At 44.2% G+C, this 24,590-nt stretch overlaps 1 protein-coding gene across 3 annotated transcripts in view; it reads left to right on the top strand.

Moving 5' to 3' along the window:
- The window catches only part of PTDSS1 (phosphatidylserine synthase 1), a 61,120-nt gene that overhangs the window by 9,103 nt on the left and 27,427 nt on the right, over positions 1 to 24,590 (top strand). For all 3 annotated transcript variants that reach the window (XM_089666639.1, XM_089666637.1, XM_089666638.1), the window contains 3 exons: positions 10,021 to 10,112; positions 13,297 to 13,341; positions 20,555 to 20,679. In XM_089666639.1, coding sequence (XP_089522765.1) covers positions 10,021 to 10,112; positions 13,297 to 13,341; positions 20,555 to 20,679 — 262 coding nt within the window. The remainder of the gene's footprint in view (positions 1 to 10,020; positions 10,113 to 13,296; positions 13,342 to 20,554; positions 20,680 to 24,590) is intronic.

Below are 24,590 nucleotides of genomic sequence, written 5' to 3'. Positions count from 1 at the left end.
GCAGTTAGTGTTTAGACAAACCATTTACCACTGACAGGGGTACTTAGAGTGGTCAGCTTTTAGTTATTCATGTAAAACCTTAAAGGGTTACTAAATCCAGGAGCCTGCATTCACTATATCGATCCCCCACAGTACACAGGACATGGAAATACAATTACTTCAGTAAATATAAACGGCTAAATACCTTTTCTCAACAGCAGTATATAGCAGTCTTGTGACATCTATCAGTGTCCAGCAGAGCACTGGTTAAAGCTTGTAGGAGGAGTTTTCATTCTCCTCTGATTGTCCTATGAGGCTGCATAACCGCCGACCCTCTGTCTGGACAGTGCTGATTGGCCCTGTGCTGATCACTTGGTAAAAAAAGGTCTCTAGCAATACACACCAAACTGAGCATGTGCAGCTTGCCCCCAAGGCTCTCTTCTATCAGCAGATAGATTGGGGACAGAAGAAGGGGAAAATCAGAGAAGACTGGATCAAACAGCCTTTTTACACAATGCAGATGATTAGCCCTTTAGGTTCCACAGTGAGTATAACAAGCATGCTTTACTGCATATACAGACTGATTTTACTGTTGTGGGTTTAGTAACACTTTAATCCTAAAGGAATAAATTGTTGTGGTAACCTCATTTGTAACTGAAGTGTGAGCTGGGGCTTGGCTTCAATTTGGTAGTGTATTTAAACCTGCTAGTTCACCTAACACTCTCCCCCCCCCCCCCCCAGACTGACAGTGCTGCTGTCCATAGGTGCCCTTATTGCCAGATCAGGTGAAAACAGGGACACAAGGCCTCTTTTAGAAAACTAATGCAGCCAACATACCTAATAAATGGTAAGCGTCAATATGTTTATGGTTTGGGGTTTAATACCGCTTTAAAGGAAAAGTCAGCTCAGAAAGGCTTTTATTGTTAAGCAGGGCCAGACTTGCACAATACCTGACTGAACTCCAGTCTACTACCCAGCCTGGTCCATTGGTGTACTGTTCTACTGGAAGTCCATTCATCCACTGTAGGAAGTCAGAGTTTTCACCCTGGGATCACATATGTTCAGGGTCGGGTATAGTGTGATTAGTAAAGGAATTTGCCATGGTGTGAGAGAACCACAACTCAGCGGTGGGCTTTTAGCGACTACTGGTCGCATGTCTAAAGGAGCCCTAAGGCCTCATTCAGTTGAACGTACTTAAAGTAAAACTACATGGTCTCTAAGCACCACAAACCAAAATCTTTATTTAATTCATTTTTAATATTTAAAACTAACTCCGCCATCCATCCATGTCTCCAGGCTCCTGGCCATCTTGAGTAAGGGCAGATGATTCTTGTAGCAATTACTTTGTTGAATCCATCTGCCCTTAGCTCAGGCATGCAGGCAGGAGGGTGTGCTTGGCTGATAAAACCCCTCCCTCCTGGGATGTATTTGCCTAGGCCTGGAAACCAGGGAATAACTGAAGAAGTGTTAAAAACAAGTAAATACACACAATTTCCAAAATTTTGATATAACTGAGTTTATAGAACATTTGTTTAGCTCATTACATGAAAGTAAGGTTAATAATATAACTTGGATTACAAAATCTTCATTTTTACTCAAATTAGTTGATGCAAAAATGAATACACCCCACAACAAAAACTACTCCATCTAGTATTTTGTATGACCTCCATGATTTGTAAGAACACCATCAAGTCTTCTAGGCATGGAATGAACAAGTTGGTGGCATATTGCAACATTTATCTTTTTCCGTTCTTCAAGAACCACCTCTTTTAGAGCCTGGATGCTGGATGGAGAGTGATGCTCAACTTGTCTCTTCAGAATTCCCCATAGGTGTTCAATTGGGTTCAGATCAGGAGACATACTTGGCCACTGAATCACTTTCACCCTGTTCTTCTTCAGAAATGCAACAGTGGCCTTAGATGTGTGTTTTGGATCATTGTCATGTTGGAAAAGTGCATGATGACCAAGGGCACGGAGTGATGGTAACATCTTCTCTTTCAATATAGAACAGTACATCTGTGAATTCATGATACCATCAATGAAATGAAGCTCCCCGACACCAGCAGCACTCATACAGCCCCACAGAAGGACACGGCCAGCACCATGTTTCACTGTGGGCATCGTGCATTTTTCTTTGTACTCCTCACCTTTGCAATGCTATACAGTTTTGAAGCCATCAGTTCCAAAAACCTTTATCTTGGTCTCATCACTCCAGAGTACAGAGTCCTGGTAGTCTTCTTTTTCTGCACGGGCCCTGGCAAATTCTTGGCAGGCTTTTATGTGCATGGGCTTTAGGAGAGGCTTCCTTGACAAAACCCATGCATGCCATTCCTCTGCAGTGTACGCCATATTGTGTCACAGAAAACAATCACCCCAGTTTGGCTTTCTACCTCTTTAGCTAACTGCAGTGAACTTGCATGGCAATTTTCTTCAACTCTTATCAGAAGATGCTCTTGTCGAGGTGTAAACTTCCGTGGATGGCCTAGATGTCTATATGAGATGGTTGCAGTTCCATTTTTGTTAACTTTTTCTATCACTTTCTCTACAGTATTCTGACTGATAAGTAAAGCTTTGCTGATATTCTTGTAGCCTTCACCTTCTTTGTGTAAAGAAATTATTTTCTTTCTCGGGGCTTGTGACACTTTTTTTCTTCCATGTGGTGCCATTGTTGACAGCATGAAACAGGAAAGGGTTTTCTTTGTTACGTAACGCCCTTTTATAATCAACTGTCTGCTGGACACCTGTTTAATGAGTAATTAGACTCAACTGTAGCTGAATTCTTGTTAATTAGAATTTTGTTGTCTAAAATGTATGTTTGCTCTGAAGACTTTCATTGGGGTGTATTCACTTTTGCAACATGGTCTTGAATGAATTTGTTAGGAAAATACTTTGTGTGTGGAGACGCTGCATTGTTGCATCAGATGGAGTCTTAATACTGTGACTGGTGATGGCAGAATGAGCTTCATAATGTTACATCAGATGGGGGCAGGGACAAGTAAAGGACACCCCTCACCCTCCCTTTGTATGCAGGCTGTCATTAGATTCCTCCTTGGGGGGGTTTCCCCAGACGTTGGCTGGGTTAGCTCTGTCATTGCCTTCCACATGGTGTTCTCAGTTCTGGCTGGATGATGACAGCCATCTGGTCAGCTGGAGAAGAGACTCTGTTCAGTCCTCCTTGCTGGTCTACTCAATGTGTGCTCTCTGTATTGCTAAGATACACGCACGGACTTTGCACTTGCTCTTGTTGTGGCATATCATTTAGGGGATCTTAAAGCGGAACTTCGCTGCATCTCATCTAAGCAGCATAAACCAAAAACGCAGTTTAATTCGCTTTTAATATTCAAAACAAACTTGCCATCCATCCATATCTCCATACTTTTATTTTGCTGAGAAATCACTGTGAAAAACACACACTAGCATTTCTGGCCATGGCCATCTTGAATAAGGGCAGATGATTCATGTAGCATTTACTTATTGGAATCCATCTGCCCTTAGCTCAGGCATGCAGGTAGGAACTTGTGCTTGGCTGGGAAAGCTTCTCCTCCTGTCCTGAAGACTCCAGGAAGTAACTGAAGAAATGTTAAAAAAAAGTAAATCTGATATACCTTCCTATCTATTTATTAATGCTAGCAGCATAAGGATTACAAATATTCAGTGTTGACTGAGAGAGTGAATCTTCACTTTAAAGCGGAATTTCAGGCACACTGGTAAAAAATATAAGTCCGCAGCTACAAAAACTGTAGCTGCTGGCTTTCAAAAACAGCCACTTACCTGTCCCTGGATCCCGCGGTGTCTTTCCCGCAGCCCGTTTCACCGGCCGTCCTGTGTTCCCAGCACCGGCATCTTCAGTGTGCAGCCTCACAGATGGATGCCCACTGCGTACCATGCTTTCTGAATGGTCCCATAGTCTCCTGGGACATGTGACAGGTCCAAGAAGAGGGGGGGGATAACCTCCACTTTTGATCGCTGAAAAGGCGATCGCAGCGGAAGTGAGAGCGCGTTCCTGTCAATTTTTGGTACCCGCTCTAAACACCCCCCCCCCCCCCCTTGCTGTGTGCATGAAAATACACAGCAAATCATTACATGGCAGGATTGCAACATGTATGACCAGCTTAAAGCAAAGCTCCACCCAAAAGGGAAAGTTTAAAGACTGGTCCCCCGCTCCCCAAAGGTGCCAATCCTTAAGGGGACAAGTCTTTAGAGCGGAATTTTCCCTTTTGGGTGGAGATCTGCTTTAACCACTTGAGCCCCAGAGGATTTACCCCCCTTAATGACCAGGCCTTTTTTTGCTGTTTGGCGCTGCACTAATTCAAATGATAATTGCGCGGTCATGCAATGCTGTACCCAAACAAAATTTACGTCCTTTTTTTCACACAAATAGAGCTTTCTTTTGGTGGTATTTGATCACCTGTGCGCTTTTTATTTTTTGCGCTATAAACAAAAAAACCACGAAAATTTTGAAAAAAAACAATATTTTCTACTTTCAGCTATAAAAAATATATCGTAAACTCAAAGTTAGTCATAAATTTAAGCCAAAATGTATTCTGCTACATGTTTTTGGTAAAAAAAATCCCAATAAGTGTATATTGATTGCTTTGTGTGAAAGTTATAGCGTCTACAAACTATGGTATAGATACTGTAATTTATGCCTTTCTTTGCTATACAGCGCTGCACTAACTCAAATGATAATTGCGCGGTCATGCAATGCTGCACCCATTCAAAGTTAGTCATAAATTTAAGCCAAAATGTATTCTGCTACATGTTTTTGGTAAAAAAAATCCCGTGCATTAGCGGGCAAACTGGCGCTATCTAGGAGGGGCGCTAACACTATCGGAAGTCACCAGTGACACTAATACAGTGATCAGTAAAAATCTGTTCACTGTAATCAATGACACTGGTGACAGGGCAGTGAAGGGGTTAACTGGGGGGGGGAGGGGGGCGATCAAGGGGTTAAACGGGATTACTGGTGTACTGGCGGGCAATCTGGCGCTATCTGGGAGGGGCGCTAACTCTATCGGAAGTCGCCAGCGACACTGATACAGTGATCAGTAAAAATTGGTTCACTGATCAGTGCCACTGGGTGACGGGGCAGTGAAGGGGTTAACTGGAGGGGGGGGGATCAAGGGGTTAAACGGGATTACTGGTGTACTGGCGGGCAATCTGGCGCTATCTGGGAGGGGCGCTAACTCTATCGGAAGTCGCCAGCGACACTGATCAGTAAAAATCGCTTCACTGATCAGTAACACTGGTGACAGGGCAGTGAAGGGTTAACTGGAGGGGGGGGGGGCGATCAGGGGGTTAAATGTGTCCTAGAGTGTTCTAACTGTAGTGTAGTGCTTGTGTACTCACTTTTTGGATGTCTTCTTCTCTGTCTGGAATGGAATGTGTCCAGGCCGAGAAGAATGACAGCATATCCTGCCCTGTGTGTATGTCAACACAGGACAGGATAGGACAGGGACCGATCATGTGATTTCAGCCAGAAATCACTGGCTGAAATCTAATGATTGATCCCTCCTGGATCAAATAGTGTCACCCGCGGGTCGGCGGGAGCGCGCCCCCTGCCGGCGAAAGTGTCGGGAGCGCGGAACCCGTTTTTAAACGTGGTTTTGCGCTCCACTGCCGCCCTGCACACGTCTATACACAGTCGCAGGGCGGCAAGCGGTTAACACCTTCCCGCCTGGCCTATAGCAGGTTGACGGCTGGGCGGGACACTCGGCGTTGTGATTGTGCGTCACACGGGGCCACGCAGTGGCGCAATCTGTCACCGGCTGTGTCATCATCATCATTTTTGGATGCCGTATCACTACACCAGCCAGTTACCAGTGTCATGTGACCACTGTGACCAATCACAGCCGATCAAATGTCATTTGTATACAATGGATTGCTTTCCGTCATGCCATCCATTGTGTACAATTGTGTTGTTAGCTGTGACTGGTCAAGGCAGTCACATGATACAGACAGGGCCAATCGCAGCCATCGTGCAACTTCACTGATTTCAAAGTCGGATGACATGCCGATTTCAGGTGCGATTTGTAAGACATCTGACACGGATGTCTATGCAAACTGCACCAAAAATAGTGCATGTATTACTTAAGAAATCGGTGCGGCTCTGACCAAGTCAGAACCGCACCAATATGACCGCTCTAATTACAGACAATAGGGTGCAACTTGGCATGCGCTTTGCAAGTCGCATGGCATACCAATCACATGCCAATTCGCATCCACTGTGACCGGGACTTAGGGCTCATGTACACTGCAGCTGATAAACTCACGTTTAGGATCTGTTCAGCGGTTTTTTTCAGCAGCCCCTGAACTCACCCTAATGTTTTCCTATGTGTTCGTGTACACATCTTCGTTTTTTTTTTTTGAATGCAGAAAACTTGCGTTCAGCAGACAATTTTATCAGCGTTTCAAACGCAAAACGCTTCTAAAGGCGTTTCAGTTCCCGATGCTGTCCAGAGCCTTTTTTCATCATGAAAAATGCATGCAAAGCGTTTTCAAGGTACTCAAATGGACAAAACACTGAACATAGGAGGTTCCTACCAAGCTTGTCACACATTGTAATGACCAATTCAGACCTCTCCCACCCTTGGAAACAGAAGATATGTTAATGACCATTCACACCTCAAATTCCTCATGAAGACCAGGAGGCCTTAATGACTCACTGCACCAGACACCTTTCCCACCCTTGGAAACAAAAGAAATGTTAATGAGCAACTCACACCTAGCTAATGTCAACACATACTGCTGTCTCTGCTTCTACTCTCTGTATTTCTCTGAAACAGTCTGAAATAGTTAATAATTTACCACGTTTCAGTGCATTCTGGGCATTTGGGAGGTTCTCCTGTGCTTATCTTTAACCACTAGCCTACAGGGCACTTGCCCAGGTCAATTTCCAGCTTTCAGCACTGTCGCACTTTGAATGACAATTGCGCTGTCATGCAACGCTGTACCCATATGAAATTTTTATCATTTTTTTGAGACAGAGCTTTATTTCGGTGGTATTTAATCACCTCTGTCACATGGCCGAGAACAAAGGACAACACACCAATACGCAATACTAGGACATTCACATTCACACCCTTAACAGGCACAGGGTGAATTAAACCTAATGAGGGGAACATGAGCTGACACAGAGGTCCCCCCACCCCCAAAAGTCACTCCCGTCACATATAACAATGTACTTTATATAATAAAGTTGTACTTTTCGGTATAAATGTTGTGGTAGTGTAGATTGTTTTCCTTATCCGAGAATAAGAAGCTTAAAATCTTTGGTTGCACTGGCGGGCAGAAAGCCTTATAATCTTCAGAAATATGTCACTGGCTGATAAGCAGATTTTTTTTTCACCTTTTTATGAATCTTTTTGGTTCTGGAAATGTTTGACAAGACGTGTTGGGTTAATTTTAGTATCTCCTGTTGTAGTGGAACAATCACTAACACTTCTTCGAGTACATAGGCTGCATTCACACTGGAGTATTCTGTGAATGCACGCCAAAGTACATGTTTTTGCACACGTTCACGGCACGTGCAAAAAGTACATGTCATGCATGCAGTGCAATTCACTGTAAATGGCACCCTGACCATGGCAACTAGGTGTGCATTTTCAAAATGTGCACAGCTTAACGCCCAAAAAGGATTTTTATAGTGCCAACAGTTTGCCCTGCACTTTACAACATAAAGTAAGACAGTGCGATTACAATACAGTTCAGTACAGAAGGAATAGGAGGGACTTGCTCAGGGAGCTTACAATCTAAAGGGAGAGGGAAGTGGTACAAAAGTTAATAGTTGTGGGGTACAATCTGATGGAGGTGGCCTAAGTGGAGTTCTTAGCTGGAGGTAGGGTTGGCTTCCTTGAATAAATGATTTTCCAGGTTTGCCTAAAGGTGGACCGCGTAGGAGCTAACCTGACACACTTGGGTAGGGAGTTCCAGAGGATGGGAGTAGTTCTGGAGAAGTCCTTGGAGCAAACATGGGAGGAGATAACAAGGGAGATAGAGAACAAGATGTTTTGGGAGGAACAGAGAGAACAACTTGGGCAATATCTCCAGATGAGGTTGGTGATGCAGAGGGTTGGCAGTGTTGTGGATGGGTTTGTATGTTGTGTTTAGTACTTTGAATTTTACAAGGGCTGCCCTAGGCATGTGGTGTGAGTGCGCAAAAACGTGCATTCATGAGACGCTGGGTGTGAACCTAGCCTTCGTGAATCCTCTAAGTCATGGTGATTGTATAGTTGGTATTCACAAATACAAAGTCGACATTGGCACAGCATTCAGAATTGGAGCATCTGGGCCCCAAGCTAACTAAGAAAATTAGGATCGTTCAGTGGCTAGCGATGGTCTGTATATGATCGGGGTCACCAGATATCTGAGACTTAGGGGGGTATTTACTAAATCTGCATGGTGCACAATCTGGTGCACCATGCAATCAGCTTCCAGGTTTTATTGTCAAAGCTTAATTGAACAAGTTGACATTAGAAGCTGGTTGGCGTCCATGCATAGTTGCAGCAGGTTCTCTGTGCTCCAGTTTTAGGCTCAGTTCACACTAGTCCGACTCCCAGTGCGACTTTGGAGTGTGACTTTGATGCAGTTTTCATGCAACTTTACACTGTCTGGCACCCAAGTCACATTAAAATACTGCAGGAACCTTTTTATAGTCGCTGCGACTTTAAGTAGCATAGAATGGAATGGGTGCCGTTGAAATCAATGGATTGTGACTGTGTCCAAAGTCACATAAGTTGCACTAGTTTTAACAGATCTTTAGTAAAACTTCCCCTTAGCTGGCTATACATTTACTAGAATTGTATTCATTTTTGTTTTAAGCGTGATTATTAGATTTTCTAATTGATAAGTGGCTAAATGGTTAGAACTTCCACCTGGCAGTGCTAAGCTTGTTGGTTCGAATCTCAGTCACTGCATCACCTGCCTGGAGTTTGCATGTCCTCTCTGTCCCTGCGTGGGTTTCCTCCCACACTCCAAAGACATGCTGGTAGGTTAATTGGATCCTGTTTTAAAATTGGCCCTAGTATGTGTATGTATGAATGTAAGTTAGGGACCTTAGATTGTACGCCCTTTAAGGGTTAGGGACTGATGTGATTGTAAAATATATATGTAAAGCGCTGTGTAAATTGACAGCAGTATATAAGTACCTGAAATAAAAAATAAATAGATAGTGGAGTCTAGTCGGCATTTGTTTTTGACTGCAGTGATGAAAAGAATTTGAAGAAGGATGGAAAATTTTTCTCGTAAGATCACATTTCTAACGGTATATGTGGTCTATGGTAAAGTCCATTTCACTCTAAAGTTGAATACTGAAAGAAATATTTTTTTGAAGTACTTTACAACAAGTCAAGTCATCAGATATACTGATGAGAATTTTCCTTCTAATGTTTGAACAAAAATCTAGTGTATGACTAGCTTTACACCCCCCCTCACGAAAACCAACAAAAATCGGTATGGACCGATGTTAACAGAACCTGTTAGTCCAATATAGGTTATTATTTGGCTATGGAGTAGTGAGACTGCAAATAGTCTGCATATTTACTATGGTGGTGTATAATGTGGCCTGTTCGTTACAATGGGAGAGCAAACAAGGTATAATCTTCTGTTCCAAGACATTGACTGAATCATAACTGCAGCTTGGCACTGCTTGCTATCATTAAATTAAAGGAGAAGTTTGGAAATAAATCAAAACAAGCACAATTCTCGCCTCCCTACTGTAGCATCACTGTGAAGTTACAGCTCTCACCGCAGCTCTAATCCCAAGAATTGAGCAATCCCATATCTGCCAGGTCTCTCAGTCCGCTCTGGGTAGAGAGCGGTGACTGTCAGTCACCACTCTCTGCTCTGCCCCTCCAGTGCTCACTGGAGCGCCAGGCTGTTGGACAGCTTAACTTTACAAAGTAGTTTTCTGAAAGGTCTCAATTACTTACTGTTCCACCAGCTCTGTACACACTAACCTACTTTTCCATTTGGAAGAACAAACAATAATATGAGCACAATGTTGTAGAAGTATTTAACCACATGCTTTTCTTTGTGTTGCAGGGAGAACACAAGCCAAGAGGACAATATTTGGAAAGGCATCCTTTCAGTCATTTTCTTCTTTCTAATCATCAGTGTCTTAGCTTTTCCTAATGGTAAGGCATTTATCTATTCCAAAATGAAAGCCAGGCTCTGGTTGTAGATTGTTGTGCGATGCCTATAAACCTCCAGCCAACAGCGTAAAAATACAAAAATGGCAGGAAACAAGTTAAAGCTGAACTCCTGACAAACAGCTGAATATGCAGGTAAAAACCTATATAGGAGCTGTTTTATTTGCCAAAGGATTTTTGCTTGTGTCCATCCAGTCCTGAGATTTTCACAGCTCCACAGCACAGCCAGGTGAATGTCTCCACTTACAGTTAGTGTTAGTAAACCCACAACAGTAAAATCGGTCTGTATATGCAGTAAAGCATGCTTGTTATACTCACTGTCGAGCCTAAGGGGTTAATCCTCCACATTGTGTAAAAAGGCTGTTTGATCCAGTCTTCTCTGACCCTCCCCTTCTTCCACAGTCCCCAATCCATCTGCTAAAAATAAAAAGCCCTAGGAGGCACTCTGCACATGCTCAGTTTGGTTTGTATTGCTAGAGTTGTTTTTGTTTTGTTTTTTTGGGAGGGTGCATGTGATCAGCACAGGGCCAATCCGCACTGTCCAGGCAGAGGTCAGGGGTTCTGCATCCTCCTTGAGCAGAACGAAAATTCCTCCTAAAAGCTTTAACATGTGGTCAGCTGGACACTGATAGACTTCACAGGACTGCTATATACTGCTGATTAGAAAAGGTATTTAGCAGTTTATATTTACTGAGGTAATTGTGTTTCCATGTTGTGTGTACTGTGGGGGACCGATATAGTGAATGCAGGGTCCGGGTTTAGTAACACTTTAAACAGTATATTGGTGTGCTGTCTCCACGCCCAGTTTTCTGACTGGACATTAAAGTCCAGATGTCATCTCTGTACTCACTGTGCTATCTCCTCCTATCCTTGTCAACCAGTTTGCATGCAGCATACCCAAATGGTTCATAGTCCTCTCTGATCTTTTTTTTTCAGAGGAAATGCAGGGGAATGCAGTTCTGGTACCTCCAGCACTACATGTATGTAATTGCAAGGGGTTCTGAAGTGTGCTGGGGCATCTAATGTCACTGAAGAGGATCTATTATTAATGGGGGTCAGTTGTTGCTGGAGGAAGCTGGGGGGGTCCTTTGCTGCTGGCTGTGGAAGATCTATTTTTCTGCTTTTCTTGTTATTTAACAAATTTCATACAAATTATTTAGCACCACAAAATTATACATTATTCTGTATTCTCTATATGGAACGGTACTGGGAGATGGGTAGGGGTAGAACCATGTGATGGTGCTCGAAGGTGGGTGGGGGAGGCGGAGACCACGCACCATATGCTTTGAGACATGGATTCCACTAGACCTTTGAGATCTGGAGAATTTGGAGGCAAAGTCAACTCCTTTAAACTCATCGTGTTCCTCCAACCATTCTTAAAATCAGCCCAGGCCACCTTTTTCCTTTGCTCCATGGTCCAGTTCTGATGCTCATTGCCTATTGTAGGCACTTTTGGCTATGGACACGGGTCAACATGGGAACCCTGACTAATCTGTGGCTACGCAGTCCCATACACAACAAGCTGCAATGCTCTGTGTGTTCTGACACCTTTCTATCAGAACTAGCATTACATTTTTCAGCAATTTGATCTACAGTAAATATTGTATTGGATCAGACTACACGGGCCAGCCTTCATTCCTCAAGAGCATCGACAAGCCTTGGCTACCCACCCAGTTTTCCTTCTTGGACCATTCTTGGTTGGTCCTGACCGCTGCAGACCAGGAACATCACATAAGAGCTGTCGTTTTGGAGATGATCTGATCCAGTTGTCCAGCCATTACAATTTGGCCCTTGTCAAAGTCGCTCAAATCCTTACTCTTGTCCCTTTTCTACTTTCAACACATCAACGTCATGAACAAGGAGCCAGTCAGTTGTGCTACCATGCATGAAGCATGCTCAATGGTGTATTTTGCTTTTGTGCTGCTCTAGGCAACACAAAAATTTACCCCCCCCCCTCCCCCTCCAGCAAAGAAGAGAGAGAGGGAAGGGGGAAAAGTGAGAGGGGGGGGTGAGAGAGAGGGGGGTGAGAGGGGGGGGGGTGAGAGAGAGGGGGGTGAGAGAGAGGGGGGGTGGGAGAGAGGGGGGGGTGAGGGAGAGAGGTGGGGAAGTTAGGGGGGGGGGGTAAGGGGGGAGTGAGAGAGGGGGGGCGAGAGGGGGAGGGAAAAGTGAGAGAGGGGGAGTGAGGGGGAGGGAAAGTGTGAGAGGGGGAGGGAAAAGTGAGAGAGGGGGGTGAGAGAGGGAGGGGGGAGTGAGAGAGGGGGGAGTGAGAGAGTGAAGGGGGGGAGGGGAAAACGGTGAGAGAGTGAGAGGGGGAGAGAGAGGGGGAAAAAGAGAGAGGGGGAAAAAGTGAGATGGTGAGGGGGGGAGTGAGAGCGAGAGAGAAAGGGGGGAAAAAAAGAGAGGGGGGGAGTGAGAGATAGAAAGAGCTGGAGAGAGATTGATTGTACGATTGTTCCCCTCACCTGGCAGTCATAGAGAAGGATAAGCTGCCAGGATGCACTTCTCCAGCTGCAGCCTCTTGTTAAACTCTTGTCATAGGAGCTGTGCTGTGCCCAGATGTCTGCTCTCTGGCTCCTTGGTGATGGGGGGGGAAAAAAATCACCGATCACCCAGGGGGAGAGGAGGGCAAGTGACAGGTGGGCGGTTGTCAGCAGGAAGGGGAAGCGGCACCGCCCCCCTTAAAAATGCCGCCCTAGGCAAACGCCTTGTTTGCATTGTGGTAAATACGCCCCTGAGCATGCTGTTACCAGGAGAGAACAGAGTGACAGAATTTAGCTTGCCAGTATTCTACTTCTCCTTTTACTGTCCAGATTGGGGATGAGACCCTCGGCAGAGAAAGATCAGGTCCCTTCCCTGCTTGAATGGGCAGTGTGACAGGTATGTGTAAACCTCAGAAATAGATGGACAAAAATGCAAACCCTTTGGCAGGTAAAACAGATACCTTTTTATATGTATTTTATTTTAGCAGTTTTCCTGGAGTTTGGTTTTACCTAGTCATTGCTTTAGCTGCTGACCATAAGTGAAGAAAGGGGAATTCTGTACAAAACCAGTATACTGTACTTCCCCCTCTAATGCACACACATGATATATTTCACTTCCCATAAATACATATAAACTGCTATTCTGTTATATTCTATTATGTCTTTTGACTTGATTTGTATTGTTGTAGGTCCCTTTACAAGGCCACACCCTGCACTATGGAGGATGGTGTTTGGTAAGTGAACATTATTGTTTCTTTGGATCCGCACGTTCCTAACTCCAGAAACCACTAAACAGCTCATCCACTCCCTCATCATATCGCGACTCGACTACTGCAACTCCCTCCTCACTGGCCTGCCTCGCCGCTGGCTATCCCCGCTTCAGTCCATCCTGAATACGGCTGCCAGACTCATTCACCTTTCCAACCGCTCCGTTTCCGCCACCCCCCTCTGCCAATCCCTCCACTGGCTTCCGATTGCGCAACGGATCAAATTCAAAATCCTAACACTGACGTACAAAGCTGTCCACCATACTGCCCCGAACTACATCACTGACCTAATATCCAAGTACCGCCCAGCACGCACACTCCGCTCCTCACAAGACCTCCTTCTCTCTAGTTCCCTGGTCTCCTCCTCCCATGCCCGCCTCCAGGACTTCTCCAGGGTGTCACCCATCCTCTGGAACTCCCTGCCCCAACCCATCAGATTATCACCTACTCTCCTCTCCTTTAGGCGCACCCTGAAAACCCATCTCTTCAGGGAAGCCTACCCCGCCCCCTGCTAACTTGCCGACCTCCTCCACTCTTCCTACCACTCCATCCCCCACAGCTATCTCCTCCTGTGCCACCATCCCCTCCCTCCTAGATTGTAAGCTTGAAAGAGCAGGGCCCTCGATCCCCTCATGTTTTGCATTGTATTGGTATTGTTCTGTCACATGTTCTGTCCCCCTTTGTAATGTACAGCGCTGAGCGAACTATTGGCGCTTTATAAATACTGAATAATAATAATAATAATAATAATAGGCCCAGTATATTCTTACCATATGTAGTGTAACAACACTGGGATTTGTGTATTCCTAAAGTGATTCCTCAGCAATTTGAATGTAAGCAGCTGTACGGGGGATTCAGGAGGTAAGTTTTTTTCGCCACTTTAAAGATCCGATGCTGCATCTGTGCCCCACTGGCTCTATGGCTGGGAACTGAACGAACAGGCAGTGCTGATCACTCAGTTCTCCTTTACAGTCTGAGCAGAGAGTGGTGGCTGTGTGCTCTGCCAATCCCCCACCACCACCCCCAGGTCAGAGGAGTGCAGAACGAACTGCACTTCTGTAATCTCCAGGAGAAGTACAGGAAAACGATTTTTGGCCGTACTTCTCCTTTAAGTTCACAAAGAAGAACTGAACACTGGAAGCCATTCCCAAAATTAGGCTGGAAGAGGGCAAAGGACTACTCACCCACATTGCCTGTTGTCTCCCTGCTGCTGATCTTTTCCCCATTACTGAATTACCACTCTTTCTTCTGCACCGAGTCTCTCTGTGGGGCAGCCATCTTGGTAGAGGCAGGATTTCTCTTCCTTGTGGCAGAGCCTTCAGCAAAGAGAACAGTGATCAGTACAGTACTGACCTCACCAATACTCACTACACATTTCCTGAGACTTGAGTACAGTGCCTTAGATCTCACACTGCATATATACAGACATGAGGCAGTAGGCCCAGGTGTGTCTAGGCACACTCATACTAGGAAGTACAGGGTACGGACATTTCTAGATGTGTCCTTTTTAACAGTAAATCTTCACTTTTTGAGTTCAGTTCCACTTTAGGGCCTTGTTCACACTGGCACTATCTGACCTGTGTTTCAATGCATTTAGAGGACATTTGCAGATGCGTGTAATTGTTTTTTTAATTCATGCTGTGTATTTACCTGCATTTAAAGCAGTATTAAACCCAGAAGAAAACATTTATTATATTGCAGCTTACCAATTCTTAGATGTGATGGTTGCATTAGTTTTCTTTTTTAGGCTTTCTTCCTTCTATTTTCATCTGGTGATCTGGCCAGTAGGGCTTTTGTTTTTCAACAGGACAAGCTCTCCCCAGTTAAGAGGGCTGAGACAAAGCATTTACCACTGATATGGGTGCCTACAATGATCCGCTTTTATTTATGTATGTAACACCTTTATCCGAAAAGGAAAAAAAAACTGTTTGCTGTAACTGCTTATAAAGTGTGAGCTCGAGCTTTGCCGATGTTCTAGCAGATTTAGTGTATCTCAGTCTGCTAGTACATCTGACACTCCCCAGACTAACAATGCTGCTGTCCAAAGGTGTCCCCTGTGCTCCCTCATCCAGAGTGACAATCTAATACAGGAGGTGTGTTACTGGCCAGATCCCCAGGTGAAAATAGACGGGGGAAAGCCTAAAAAAGAAAACTAATGCAGCCACCACATCTAAGGATTGGTAAACTGCAATCTATTAGATTTTGGTTTGGGGTTTAAACTTTAATGGTGGTCAGTTTATCTGTGTTTAAAGAAAGCGTGTGTCCAGATTCCAATTAGAAATGCTCTTAAAGCGGCTGTACAGCTGGAACTTCGAAATGCAGGAAAAAAGTAATCTGTCCTCCTATTCCTTCTCTATTTATTTATTTCAGGTACTTATATAATGCTGTCAATTTATGCAGCGCTTTACATATATATTGTACATTCACATCAGTCCCTAACCCTGAAGGGGTGTACAATCCAAGGTCCCCAACTCACATTCATACATACACATACTAGGGTCAATTTAGACAGGATTGAACTGTATTGTAATTGTACTGTACCCCTTTATAATGTAAAGTGGTGTGCAGACTGTTGGGGCTATAGAAATCCTGTATAATAATAAACCACAGCTCTGTGTGTGGCTACATGTGAACCCACCATTAGTTTTTAAATGGGCCGACCTTCTGCTTCTGATTGCATAACCTGGTCATTCTAGCAGCAAGAACCCGCCAATGTTTGCAGCCAGGGGCGAACTGACAACTCATGGGGTCCCCGGGCAATAGGGGATCATGGGGCCCCTGTGTCCTTGTCCAAACTCAAAAAAGCCTATGAAAAAGGTACCAGGGGCATCTCATGGGGCCCCCTACTGACCACGGGCCCTCGGGCAGTGCCTGAGTTTCCAAATGGTCAGTCCGCCCCTGTTTGCAGAAGATATCTGGCTGCATAAAAGAGGCCTTATAATGGCTACAGCAGGTGTAAATACCTGGAAGAACATAGAGATCTCGCCATCACAAGAGATACAGTATATGAAGGTTACATCAAAATTGAACATATCTCTTATGTGGGCAGTGATTTCTCATCTCTATTAATGTGAGTGGAAATGGTGGGGGGGGCATAGCCGGTAATACTTGACAGAGCTTCTAATCCTTCCCCACTTCACCATACTCATTACAATCTCACCATAGACGCAATTTTAGAATTACCAAAACTATGCAATAGGAGGCTGTACCTAATCTATCCAATCAATCTGTATCTGATCGCTATAGATACACAGTTGGTAGATTTAAAGGAGATTGTATAACCAGATTGTAATGTGTATGGTGAGCTTTACATTTACCAAGGGCAAGGGCCTGTCTGATTACATGTAGAATGATTGGATGGATTAAGTAGGTCCTCATATTACATATATTTGGTAAAACTAAAATTGATTGTACAAAGATTGTATGGTCAGATTGTAACATGTATGGTTACCCTTAGATCCACCGTTAGATATGCAGTGCCTGGTTTGATACAGATACAATAGATTGTGTAATCATTCCTGCCCATCCCTGGCAACCTTTTTAACTGGGTTTTTATGCCCATGGGTGGGACGGACTGCATGATCATGTGCCCACTATGTTTTGCTGTCAGAGTGATCACATGATCGGGAACTACTGATCATTACTAGAGCTGAATATGACCGCTCAGTCACTGTGCTGTTAGTGTGCGTTTAGTGCAACCTCGGCACAGAAACCTCAGCCGTCCATAGACACACATGTGCAGGATGTGGGCGTTAAAGCCAACCCCTTTTGCCACTGCACATATGCATTTACATGGGTGGCAAGAGGCAGAGCAGGACTGACAACTCATGGGGCCCCCGGGCAATAGGGGATCATGGGGCCCCTGTGTCCTTGCCCTAACTCAAAAGAGCCTATGAAAAAGGTACCAGGGGCATCTCATGGGGCCCCCTACTGACCCCGGGCCCTCAGGCAGTGCCTGAGTTTCCAAATGGTCAGTTCGCCCCTGGCAAGAGGTTAAATTTGTCCCCATATTATATAGTTTTGGTAAATCTAAGGAAAGTTGTAAAATCAGATTATATGGTGTAGGACCAGCCTAAAGGAAAAAAGGGTTTTGCTGTTCCTAGAGCTGAGCCTTAATATTCAGTGGAATCCCGTAGAACTTTTTCTGACAAGCAAACAATGTACTTTACAAGCTGATCCAAACATTCCTTCACCGAGGAATGACATCTTCCTTCATACCTCGTTTGCAGCGTCCTGAAGTGACACCCGAATCTTTGCCTTTTCATGAATATTTTAGAGATGAGGGACTCATTTATCAAGGCATGCCAAACTGTCATTGTTTGCTGCTGACTCTCCAGTTCCTAGGTAACCTCCTGATGGCACATGTGAATGTTAAACATCTGATTAGAGGCGGTGTATGCACCAGAGCCCCGCTGGCTCCCCGCTTCCCATTCTCACCCTGAGATCTGTCACCATCCACATCACAGATCCAGCCACTGTGTCTTCAGCTCTGCCGCAAACATTTTATTTCTCAGATTTGTTTTCTGTTTCTGCTCGATACTTATTAGCTCTTCAAACTGAAAAGAGGTTTTTTTTTTGCATAAGTATTTACTCCCTTTTGGACTTTTCTAGATTTTGTTTTCTTGCAGTCTGGATTAAATGAATTTAAGGCCTCATCACATAGGCATACTTAAAGCAGTATTAAACCCAAAGCCATAAATGGAATGTATTGCAGCTTACCAACCCTTTTATGTAGTGACTGCATTAGTTTTCTTTAGGCTTTTTCCCCCTCTTTTCACCTGGTATCAGACCAGTAACACACCTCCTGTATTAAAGTGCCTCCACTCTGGATGAATGATTACAGGCGGCACCTTTGGACAGCAACATTGTCAGTCTGGGGGAAGGGGAGTGTAAGATGTACTAGCAGATTTAGATACACTAACAGACTGAAGCCAAATTCCAGCTCACACTTTCCTTTTTATGATAAAGGTTTTACATAAATAAAAGCTGATCGTTGTAAGCACCCCTGTCACAGGTAAATGGTTTGTCCCATCCCTGTAAACTGATACATCTATAAGAGAGCTTGTTCTTTTGAAAAACAACAGACCTACTGGCCAGATCACCAGGTGAAAGTAGAGGAAAGAAAGCCTATAAAAGAAAATGAATGCAGCCTCCAAATCCAAGAATTGGTAAGCTGCAATATAATGTTTGCTTTTGGGATAATACCACTTTAACAACTTGTCCTCCAGAAGATTTACCCCCCTTCCTGACCAGGCCATTTTTTTGCATTACGGCACTGCGTTACTTTAACTGACAACTGCGCGGTCATGCAATGCTGCACCCAAATAAAATGTACGTCCTTTTTTCCCCACAAATAGAGCTTCCTTTTAGTGGTGTTTGATCACCTCTCCGCTAAACAATAAAAACACTGACAATTTTGAAAAAAAAAATATTTTTTTTATTTTCTGCTATAAAGCATATCCATTTAAAAATCAAATGTCTTCATAAATTTAGTCCAAAATGAATTCTGCTACATATTTTTGGTAAAAAATCCCAATAATTGTATATTGATTGCTTTGCGCAAAAGTTATAGCGTCTTTGTGTACACTAGGTGGTACCTTTACTATGGGAAGCGATAGATCATGTTCTCAGCTCTACAGAGACACACGATTCATGACTCTTCCCCCCCCCCCCCCCCCAGCAACAGAACTGTAAACATAGACACAGCTCTGTTTTTCCTCACTGACCTATGGTCTGCAGTTGCCAGCAAGCAACTTCTCACTGGGACTTTTATAGATCATTTTGTGCTGTGACATTTCACAGCAGAAGCGATCCTCTGGCAGCTCGTGCCCCCGTGTGGCGGAAGTGCAAAATCACATATACACTGTATTGCCAAAAGTATGGGGCCAGCCCTCCAAATCATTGGATTCAGGTTTTCCAATCACCTCCATGGCCAAAAGACATTTTGGACAATTTCATGCTCCCAACTTTGTGGGAACAGTTTGGGGATGACCCGTTCCTGTACCAACATGACTGCGCACCAGTGCACAAAGCAAGGTCCATAAAGACATGGATGAGCGAGTTTGGGGTGGAGGAACCTGACTGGCCTGCACAGTGTCCTGACCTCAACCTGATAGAACACCTTTGGGACGAATTAGAGCGGAGACTGTGAGGCAGGCCATCTTGTCTGACATCAGTGCCTGACCTCACAAATGTGCTTCTGGAAGAATGGTCAAACATTCCCATAGACACACTCCTAAACCTTGTGGACAGCCTTCCCAGAAGAGTTGAAGCTGTTATAGCTGCAAAGGGTGAGCCAACTCAATATTGGACCCTACAGACTAAGACTGGGATGCCATTAAAGTTCATGTGCGTGTAAAGGCAGGAGTCCCAATATTTGTGTCAATATAGTGTATATACATGATTTTGCACAGGAATGTCACCCTGGAGCAGTAAAAGTGGTATAGGGCGGATGTGAAGTGGTTAGGCATACATCTGTGTGAAAGGCCTTATTTGCCCACCTGGGACGCACAAGTGTTCCTTGCATCTGTTTGCAGGCAGTCACATTCATGTCTAGTGGGATGCAGTAGCTGTACAGACACAGCCACCTACCTTCTCTCTGCAGCAATATTGTGTAAAAAGGTTGCTTTCCTCCTCTTCTGGCAGTCCCCGCCAGTTCTTTTGACTCCTTTCTCCAACAGGTGCTTCCTGTAGCAACCTGGGTGCTAAGGAGGCAGCAAGGAGGCACCTGTGCATGCGCTCTCCCATTGGATCCCTAGCCAGGCTGTATGCATCTATTACCACAAACACGGTGTCACATTCCCTTTTACTCATCACAAGGGTTTAACTGACAGCAGCAGGAACCTATGGCTTCCCGCCTGTCAGATTCTCCGCTGAGACCAGGAATTGAGGCGAGCAGTGCTGGCGCTGAGACAGTGCTGGAGAGGTGACATGGAGCCAGGTAAGTGTTTATGGATGGGTGGTTGGACAGGTAGTGGGGATTTTTTCACCTTAATGTAGAGAATGTCTTAAAGTAAAAACAAAAAAAGTCTAGTATCACCTTAATGTCATGTCTTCTAAAGGGGTGTCTTCAGTGACCTGTTGTAGTGGCATTAAATAAATCCTAACTTGATAAAGTATTTTGTTTTTCTAAACTCCAACATTGCACACAATAATTGTCATGTTTGTCATTGTCTTCCAGGCCTCAGTGTCCTCTATTTCCTGTTTTTGGTATTTTTGCTCTTCCTGAACTTCGAGCAGGTCAAAGCTGTCATGTATTGGCTGGACCCTAATCTGCGCTATGCCACAAGGGAAGCCGACGTCATGGTAATCACATCTACCTTTCCTTATTTTACAGCTTAAAAAGACAAATTGCAAATGTCATTTCAGTGACGGGGAAACTGCTGGGGAGGATTTTCTGTAATTGTTGTTTGATAAACAGAAAGTTTAGTCTGTTTTCAGCGTGCAGCTCATTTTTGTGTAATTTTAAAACTTTCACTTTGTCCTATATTTGCACTTCCATATTTTTGTTAATGCATTAAAGGTAGAGATTTTATCATTTAAATTATGTGTAAAGCCTTACCTTGTAAAACAACCCATTCAGTGTAAAATGAAAGGCAAAGCTTTAGTTTATAGATTTAAGAAAACATTATAAATACAGACCAGGCGTACCTCGGTTTATGAATTTAATGTGTTCTCTGGGACGTTTCATATTGCAAACAATTTGTAAACCGAAACGCAGTTTCCCATAGGAATGCATTGAAAACCAATTAATCCGTTCCGGAGGTCAGATAAAAGTAAAAAAAAAAAAAAAAGTATTTTATCTGTTCAAAACTGCACTTTAAAGGCATAAATACTGTACAGGGACATGATTAAACATTTTCAGAATAGCTCCAAAACTCGATGCAAACACTGCTCCAACTCCTCCACACTCAACGCCACGTGCTACCCACAGATTCCAGCATGCAAGGGGCCGGCGCTATAAACATCCTGGGGAAACTTGCTTCGTATTGCAAAAAAAAAATTGTAAATGCATTGAAAACCAATTAATCCATTCTGGAGGTCAGAAAAAGGTTTAAAAAAAATCTGTTCAAAACTCTTTATAAAGTGCACTTTAAAGGCACTGGGCCGGCGCTATACACCTCCCAGGAGCAATGCATCCTGGGGAAACTTGCTTCGTATTGCGAAAAAAATTAGTAAACCGAGGCACTATTTTGAATGGATATTCATTCTCGTAAACCAAAAATTATGTCAAACAAGCCGTTCGTAAACTGAAGTAAGCCTAGTACATGTTTTTTTCCTTTTTTACAAGCGATCACATACGCTGTGTCCTCAGCTGCATAGAGAGGTGGGGGAGAAGAAACAGCAGAACATTGTTCTTCCCAGTGAATTGTTGGGGGGGGGGGGGGGGTGACCTTACAAGTCTGATTATTGGAGGGGAGCAGGCATTTCCAGAACAGCTAGGTTTTAATAGGAGAGCAGAGGGACTGGTAGGGTAACACCAGGGATTTCACACAAAGGAAGCAATAAAAAGAGAACAGGATACTTTTTTGTACAAGTATATGGTACAGCAGGCACATATAATAGTTTGCTTGAACCTAGCTGGTCCTTAAAAACGGTTTCCTTTTTAACACACACAGAGGCTGTCAGCGCTGTATGAACTGTATGTAGTGTAGAAGGCAACAAGGATACGTTATGGGGGGTCATTCTTTTCATTCCTTTTGAGAGGTTAGCAGTTTCCCCTGCGTTTCTTTAGTTTGTTATTGGTCCCTGGAGTCTGGAGACTTTAAGAGTTTATGGGAGGAATGAGTCTCCAACCTCTCACCCCGGGAGCCGAAGGGTTAATGGCCTTATCTGAGAGGAGACTATAACTATATTCCCTTTGCACACATTCCTGGAAGTATGGCTCATTAATGGAGGGTGCTGTAGCACTACCAGCTGGGACTGGAACCATCATAAGCAAACATACATATTCACCAGCACACCACGGATCTCCAATTTGGTCCAAAAAAGGTGTTTATTCCAAAAAGATCACATCACAAAGGAAAGTGCAACGTTTCGGAGCCACGCAGGACCCCTTCGTCGGGCATGTGATGAGAGGAGAGGTGCGTTAAGGGCATAACCCTCACCTAGCAGGGGGGATGTGTGACACGTGGCTGAAAAACAGTATTTGAGCTAAACTGCTGAGCCATTTTGCTGGAGTTGCTATGCGCTGTGTTTGACTCTCGGAGAAAGGCGAGGACACAGCCTGGAGTGACCTATTCTGTGGATGGCGGTAAGCCCCGAAGATTATTTTGGGTTAAGGACTGTGTTTTTGTTTTGTTTTTTTCGTCAGCTGCAGACTTATGTATGATCCCCTGTAGAGGCTGAAGGACTATGTTCCCGCCGTTGGGACAGTTTTATTTCTTTTTGCTGCCAGAAAGCTGTTTTTGTTATCATTATATGGAAAAATAAAGACAGACCTTGATTTTTACATGGCATCAGTGTGAGCATAATCCCCCAGAATATCACAGCAGCCTCATCTACATCCACTTCAAGACTGCAAAACATATATATATATATACGCTGCGGTGTGCCGTGACCATGGCTGTAGCTGTCAGCCAATAACACCGGTATTGTTTTTTTTCTGCCGGAATTTCTCTTTCTGCTAAAAGTGGTCTGAGTGGCTGAATAGCCGCTGGATTGCTTTTATAAGCAGCAGAAAGTATCGTTTTCCCCCCACTTGTGCGCAGAGGTGACCGCATACATAGGTTGTGCATGTATATTAAGGCTAGGTGCTCATCTGTGCGGATGGTGCCGCTGTGGATCCGCACGAAAATCCATGCAACCGCACCACCCGCACAGAGGAATGCGGACCCGCGGGCGGGTGCCATTAGTTCTAATGGCGCGTCACCCACACTGGAAAACGCACATGTACTGGGAACCGAGGTTCCCGTGTGGGCTACGTTTTCAGAAGAAGTGCAGGGACTCCTTCTCTGCGTGTCATGGGGCACGGGAGTACATTCAAATGAATGGGCTCTCATGCCCGCGCAAAACTCGGCCGCATATATGAGAACCAGGGCTAAGTCCCCGGTCATATTGGATGCAAATTGGCATGTGATTGGCATGCCATTTGACTTGCAAATTGCATGCCAAGTCGCACCATATATGTGAACCAGGGCATAAACCGTGTTCACACCACACATGTGAGGTATGACCCCGAACGTTATAGTGAGAACAAAAATACTAGCTCTAAACCTGCTTTGTAACTCTAAACTGGTAACCTGTAAAAAAATTTTAAAGCGCTGCCTATGGAGATTTTTAATTATCATAGTTTGTCTCCTTTCCTCGAACGTGTGCAATTTTAGAGTGTGACATGTTTGGTATCTATTTACTCAGCATAACATCATTCTTTATATTGTAACAAAACAAAATGTAAATGTCATTAAATTGCATTTAAAAGAAAAAAAAAAAGTTTACACAAAAGTGTCAGAAAAGGCCTGGTCTTAATGTGGATATACAGCGCTGTGTTCCAGCAGTGAGATGGGAATCCCATCACACTCCAGATACGAAATTGAGTCGAAGCCTTATATTCCTGCAGATAATTCAAACCTTCCTATGGATGGTTTAGCAGCATTTAGCCCAACTCAATTTGGTTTCAGCAACTAGACAGGAAGTCTCCATGTCGCTGTCGAAACAGAGTCCTGCACTGTATGCAGCTGATGCTACAAATAATATATACAACACTCAAAGCAGCTGCCTCTGTTAGTAAAGGAGATGGTTTGCTTGGGGAAGACATGCGGCTCACTCCCAAGCGTGGCTGTGTGCATCCATAGACACAGACATCCTGCTGTCTGCTCACAGGATTTGATTGACAGTGACAGGAGCCAATAGCTCCCGCTGCTGCCTTTGTATCCTGTGAGGAGAGTAACAGAGACCAGCACTGCTGCAGACAGGCATAGCGCTGGATTGAGATGGAACTTGTGTATGGATAACTATATAGGTGGGTGGGGGCGCGTTACTACTACATTTTTTTTTACCCTTCCGCCACCTGTAGAAATGATCGAGTAGCTCCATAGCCACTCTATTTTACAGGTAAAGTTTTGTTACCAGTATGAGGCCTTATCCAAGTATAACCAGTAAAAGTAAAGGATGCCATATGACGCCCTACAGGCAAGAAGTGATTAAAGCTGAACTCCAGTCACTTATAAAATGTGTCAATTACTATGGGTTAATTCCAATGGGGTGCTTGCCCCACC

This window comes from Staurois parvus, unplaced genomic scaffold, assembly GCF_062004578.1.
Source record: "Staurois parvus isolate SC_StPar_1 unplaced genomic scaffold, SC_StPar_1.0 ptg000052l, whole genome shotgun sequence".
NCBI classification, from domain to species: domain Eukaryota; kingdom Metazoa; phylum Chordata; class Amphibia; order Anura; family Ranidae; genus Staurois; species Staurois parvus.
The sequence above is the reverse complement of the archived record's forward strand: the minus strand, read 5'-3'. Positions and strand labels throughout refer to the sequence as shown.